Here is a 6,895-nt window from a genome sequence, read left to right as displayed (position 1 = left end):
ATTATACCATTATATGCTACTGCATTTAGATACTTTATATAAAAGCAGTCTTTTTTAAATGTGTTATAATTCAATATATCACACACACACAGCACGTGCGAGTAATCGAATCCATCAATATATTAATTTTGTGATAATTTAATTACGAATATGCTACGTTCCGTTTGAGTACTTATATTATATTTAAATACATGCATTATATATGAAAGCACTGTTTAATTCCTTGAAAAACATTATTAATAAGTATCAAATCAGTTCATTACTATTTCTTCCTCTTCTTCTTCTCAAAGAATTACAGATCAGCACAAACATTGAAAAATTTATTTTATCGCAATGCATTATATAAATCAAGGAATGATAACATAATTTTACATATTGCGTCTTATTTTATGTAATACGACTTTATTCGTATGTTTCATGTAACATATCTACATACAATATGACATGCTTAGTAGTCGGGCGATTCCGCATTGCTATTATTGATGCGCCATCGCACGAGCGGCGTAGCGGAGTCACGTCGTCGACCGCGACGCGGAATCGGCGGAATGTGGGGAACGATGGTCGTTTATTTAATGTTGCAGCCTTGCCGCGCGGCGCCGTTTATATGGAACGGTGGCGACGGAAGCAGCGTGTATGCGAGATCGTTGCGTGGAAGAGGCGCGACCGTCCATAAATCTGACCGTCTGATATTATACAGACCTCATCATCCCCAGTAGATCACAGAAGTGTTATAATAGGGAGCTTTCCAGCAAGAGACACAAATCAACACAAGAGTCATCCTGTTCATGTTCAACATCCTCTGTCCATAATTAGTAAGAAACAAAAATAGATCCCATAATTAATATATCATAAGGACATTATCATGACCTAGCTTATTTGTCATCTATAATATAAATTTATTTTTAAGTGACAAATAACGTCATGATGATCGTTATGATTTAATTATGAGTTAATATTACAGTGTTCTATCTGGGTCTCTGCTTGTGATATAAATCTGCTTGTGAATAATCTCATTCGAGACTCATTCGAATTAATGCGCGCGACTTCTGCCCCGACGATCTATCGCCGACCTGCAAACTCGATAACGAGATTTTTTTTGATAAATGAAACTTGCAAGCGGATAAGCCGTTGAATATTATAATTACATATTTATACCACTCAGTATACTATCTAGTATATCTACTCGGGAATTTTTATGTTTAGATCGATCTCGATCAAGTAACTGTGTATTGAGTTTTGCAAAATATTATAATTTGCGGTTAGAAGAAAATGTCTTTTTACGATTAATTTTTTTACACCGATGCTTTACCTAAAGCAAATAAATAATAATAAAAGTTATAATGATAAAGTTTTTCTTAATTGTTCAAATAAGTAGTATGACTTTCTTTGAATAAGTTTAACTGCACGTAGCAATAAAATTATGCTTAGAATTTCATTTGACTAGATACGTCACTTAATTGATGTTAATTAAACATCAATTGGGTCGAATCAATTGCAGATGTGAACTGTTATTAACGTATAATTAGTAAGCAAATTCATAAGAATATTTTTACAATGTGCAATTATAATTAATAGTATGTACAATTAATACAATTGTTAATTATTATTTACAATTATAATTAATTGTAATATTACTACTTTATCGACAGAGTGAGGAAGTGTCTTGATTTGCCACAAAGACATGGCAGTACAATGCAAACCTGACGTGAATCTAACCTAATCTCTAACTGCCTCTAACTAACCTATAAAAAATTCACGTGTAGCTTTGCAGTGACTTGGAATGTCTATAAGTTTATTTGCGATTATTGATTTCTCGGCTTATTGTAATTAATTATTGACTGAAGAACACTTCTATTTCGAAGATATTAAATACACAAATAATAATTATTGATTGAATGTTATTATTAAATTGTTAATGTATGTTGTTAACATATAAAATAAATGCTAGTAATTTTTAAATATAATTATGCTATAAGATTTTATTGTTATTATTTACTTAGTGTATTGCATATGTGATAAATTATATCTAGAAAAAATGAGCTTATTTGTTATAAACAGGTAAGAAATATAAATTTTGTCAAATTTTGATCATGTTGCATGAGATATCATAATCTCATATGAAAATTATTATTCATTAATTTTATTTATGCGATAGAATATGTGTATGGTATACATTTAATATAAAATATGTGTATTGTATATAGATATGAAGATGAAAGCAAGAAAGAGGATGAAAGTGAAACAAATCATTTTTCCGAACTGCTGAAGAAAATAGAAGAGCGTAAAAGACAAAGGGCAGCAGCAAGCAATAAATCCACATTAAATAAGGATGAAAATAATTTGGAGGAACCTAAGAAAAAGAAAAAAAAGAAATTGCTTGAAGCAGAGAAAACTAATGACTTACATATTGAGGACAAAATTATTAGTAATGAAAAAATTGATGAACAAACAATAGAAACAGCCAAAGTATCAACAAAGAAGAAGAAGAAGAAAAAAAATATTGAAGATAAACTTGATTCTGTTGTAATAGACAATAATATAGATTTAGAAGAAAAAGATAAAAATTTAACAGAGGAAAATAATGATGATACTACAAACAAGGAAATACCCTCACAGAACAATTTTATAATATTAGGCGCAAAATCTCGAAAAAAGCCGCGTGAAGTAAAGAGAGTATTACCAGATTGGTTGGCACACCCTGAAATTATATCTGCTGATTTAAATAGTGGGCCCCCATTGGAAGAATTAGAATCAGTTTTGGAGGCAAAATTGATAGAAGTTTTAAGAGCCAATGGCATTATTAAATTATTTCCAGTTCAATCTAACATAATAAAATGGTTACACAAGTGTAACATGGATAGAAAAATGGGATGGTGGCCGAGAGACACTTGTGTATCTGCTCCTACAGGCAGTGGTAAATATTTGCACAACAATGATATAATTATGCAATTATTAATTACTGATTAAAAGTAGTACATACTTTAATATCATTTTGTATTAAGTAATTTTATATAATTTTATAGGTAAAACTCTGGCTTATGTGTTACCAATTGTACAAGAATTACAAACAAGATTCGTACCAAAAATTCGTTGCTTGATAGTCTTGCCAGTGCAAGAACTAGCTGCACAGATTCATAAAGTAATGGTCACTTACACTTCTCACACAGATCTGAAGGTGGGCTTACTTTCGGGTGCATCTTCATTTGAGCAAGAGCAAAAAAGTATAATTAAAAAAAGTATGTATTTGATACTTAATGAATTAAATTGATATAAATACATAAAAATTTAATATAAAATTATTTTTAAAGCTGAAAGAGGGAAATACTTATCCACAGTAGACATAGTAATCGCGACATCTGGTCGCTTATTAGATCATATATTAAAAACTCCTGGATTTTCCTTGGATTACCTAAAATTTCTCGTCATCGATGAAGCCGATCGCGCATCAGAATGGCTACAGTATTTACCTGAACCTCATTCTCGGCCTCCTGTTTTGACGCTTGGAAATATGCGTTCAAGGTCATTTTTTAATAGAATTATTTAATAGAAATTATTATTAGACAATATATTTTCTGATAATATATGTAGATAAAGAATAATTTTTATTTCGGCGATTATCCTAAGTATATTGTGTGAGAAGTTATTCTGACTTATATATATCATTTTTTAAACAGCAAAGTTATACCAGCTCAAAAACTATTATTTAGCGCAACCTTGTCGCAAGATCCTGAAAAATTGAGTCGACTGGGGCTTTTCCAGCCAAAATTGTTCACAACTGTAGTAACCGACAAAGATACTGATATAAATTTAGATAAGGGTGACTTTGTTGGACGTTATACAAGTCCAGAAGAATTGACGGAACTCGCGGTGGAATGTTCTCCTAGCTACAAACCAATTGTCTTATATCAGTTGTTGACGAGGCAGGATATTCCTAAAACTCTCGTTTTCACAAATTCCGGACAACACGCGCACAGATTGGCGCTTTTGATGCAGTTACTCTTGTCAGAACGGAATGTCACAGTGGGAGAATTATCCGCCCAGCTTGCGTCAAAGCAACGTGAAGGTATCTTGGACAAATTCGCAAACGGAGAGATACATGTGTAAGTTTTGTATTATACTTTAGTAAAGTAAAATAATTTCGGTTTCACAGAAAAAAATGTCTTTCTTAGAAATTAATATTTTTCTATTCTAATTATGTTAAGAGGACAAGATAATAAAATAAATTGTATTTTATATCTAAAATAAAAAAGAAAAAAAATTGTTTAATTTAATAATTTAATTAATGCTGATTATTTTTTTAGATTAATAAGCTCGGATGCACTGGCTAGAGGCTTGGACATTCTGGATGTGCAGTTAGTTGTATCTTATGATCTTCCGAAACACATCAAGGGTTACATACATAGAGCTGGTAGAACTGGACGTGCTGGAAAATCGGGAACTGCGGTATCCATACTCACAGCAAACCAGGTCGGGATATTCAAGCAAATGTTAAGTGGTGCACATAAAGTCGTGCCCAACATTGAACAAATGAATTTGCATGCTATTGCAAATGGGGTTAACTATGAGGGTCAGCTTGCAAAATTGACAGAGATTCTTGAAAAAGAGAAGAATGAAAGCTTGGAACGAATGAAGGCTACTAAGCGTAGACGTGTGGCAATTGTGACAAAACAAAATAAAAGTGCAGAATAATATTTATGTTAAAAGTGAAATAAATGAATGTGCACAAATTTATTTCTATAATACTCGTATATAATGCTTCGTTATCAATTACCTTCCAAAAATCCTGTACAACGATAGAATTGATACTTATTTAATAGTCGATCTGTTAAACTTTATGCTGTAAAAGGTGCTGTAGAAGAAACATATCAAATACAGATAATAAGGTAACATCGATAATAACATTTTATTGTCTGAAGTTAATAGTATCGTACATCATGCTCATTCTCTATGATTCGTTCTATGGGTAGTCGCGGTAAATCTTGTTTCGAATTGTATACTAGTTATTACTCCCATTGTTCTTTATTCCGTCGAAGGCAATGTATTCACAGTTTTAATTTACAAAAGGTAAACGACGTCGCATTTACAGATAACGATGCAGACACAAGTTATTTACTATTATTGCTATATATGGCTTTATTGCCTGAAACTCATCGCACTGAATTTTTCTTTAATGTTGCAGGGATTATAGCTTCCTTCGACTAAATTCTTTAATTAAATTGTTAAAAAATTTCATGACAGCTTAATTTTCGCAAGCATATAAGTCACAGTGCATAATCGTGGCAGCGATTATAGATCGGTATTAAATTCAGTTACAACGGCATTAAATTTAGTCACAATAGTCACTATTTTTAACTCTCGTTAAATTTAAGAAAGAAAATAAATTCCGAGATATAAACAGACATTGAAGTTTTTTTAAAGAAGGTTTTTTAAGGAGGTCTATCTGTACGGCAATGCTGTTTGTAAAGTATTAAAAAGTAAATAATATGAAAAATAATTATTTATATGACTCTAATTAATCAGTTTACATATAATCGTAAACAGCATTCCCTCCCTCACGATACATTTATATATGCGTTTGACGTTTACATTTTGCGATACCTTTCACCATATCAATGTACAATGTGTAAATTTTGATTTTTGTTATAAACAATTGTGCGTTTTTTCTTCAGTATCGCATTATTTTCACATGACAATTTCAATTACAAGATTCCGGCCAAAGTTTAAGTATTCTCAAACTTTTAATTCAAACTTGTAATTCGATCATGTTCCAATCTCGTCAGGATTGTTGCTGTAATTTCATATTGTGTGACTGCAATCGTTGCATTAAATAGACATTGAAAAATACTGACCATTCAGATGTTAATTCCCTCAAAAACAAGCTCTCTTAAATCACTTTTTCAATGCTCATAGACTTCTATTTAACTAACGCATCGTTAACAATTACAAACAATCATGTTGTAGGTACTTCGTTCGCCGAAAATCAGAGACGGATTGTGCTGATCGACAGTTTAACCTTCGGTTTTCTCAAGAATTTCAAACGAAAACGTTCACGATTGATATTCGCTTTTTCTGTTAAAAAATTTAATATAGAGGTATGATATTTTCATTTCAAATTTTGCGTATTTGTAGCCTTAGGCCTGCGCGACTCCCCCAATTCACCCGTGGAATTCATTAATGATTAACAATCTGACTGCTGTGATGGATATGGAGGCAAAGATCAGCAATCTGTTGTCATGTGCCTGCCAAATACGTTCAATTTCATATAAAAGAGAATTTTATACATATAATATATGACAAAATTTTATATAAAAAAACTGTGAAAACAAGAATAAAGAAAAAAAGTAAATATATAAAACATGTAATAAATATACATATATGTATATATAACAAATATATAAAAAAAAAAAGTATATGTAAGCATATGAAATGTTACAGATATAAACTATGTTAAATGCAGAGAAAATTTTACGGACGTAAAGTATAAAAAACGTTTAAATAAAGCTAAGTAAAATTTAACTAAATATGAATTAAAAGATATTTTATGTCTTTGTGACTGCAGTCTTAAAAATATAAAATTTGTTTAATTTTAAACATTTTCTTGTGGTAGAAAGCTTAAATTTAGGATTATATAATAAACTTTTTGAAAAATTGCATTTTTCCAATATTTAATAAGTTTATATTCAAGAGATGAGGACTCTCTGATTGCGGATCTCTTCTCTGCGAAATTGACGTTTCCCAAAAATTTAGCAGCTCGTTGAAAGCATCCGCTCGAACTTCCGTTGTCTGAACTTCTAACGAACGAGCAAGATTCACACTTACTTACATCTAAAGTATGTATAAGTAACTGTACGTGAATACACGTATCGTGCGTACGATTTTTTTTTTCATTATGTTA

At 31.1% G+C, this 6,895-nt stretch overlaps 1 protein-coding gene across 1 annotated transcript; it reads left to right on the top strand.

The window, feature by feature from the left end:
* The first annotated feature begins 2,035 nt into the window (after positions 1–2,035).
* LOC108752660 (ATP-dependent RNA helicase DDX51) lies at positions 2,036–4,741 on the top strand. Its single transcript, XM_018493662.1, has 6 exons — positions 2,036–2,058; positions 2,205–2,914; positions 3,024–3,236; positions 3,309–3,519; positions 3,675–4,100; positions 4,302–4,741. Exons 1-6 carry the CDS (start codon positions 2,036–2,038, stop codon positions 4,687–4,689), a joined length of 1,971 nt encoding a protein of 656 aa, XP_018349164.1. The 3' UTR covers positions 4,690–4,741.
* The last annotated feature ends 2,154 nt before the right edge of the window (positions 4,742–6,895 follow it).

Source organism: Trachymyrmex septentrionalis, unplaced genomic scaffold, assembly GCF_001594115.1.
Source record: "Trachymyrmex septentrionalis isolate Tsep2-gDNA-1 unplaced genomic scaffold, Tsep1.0 scaffold60, whole genome shotgun sequence".
Taxonomy (NCBI): Eukaryota; Metazoa; Arthropoda; class Insecta; order Hymenoptera; family Formicidae; genus Trachymyrmex; species Trachymyrmex septentrionalis.
Note: the sequence above shows the minus strand (reverse complement) of the source record. Positions and strands in the feature narration are given on the sequence as shown.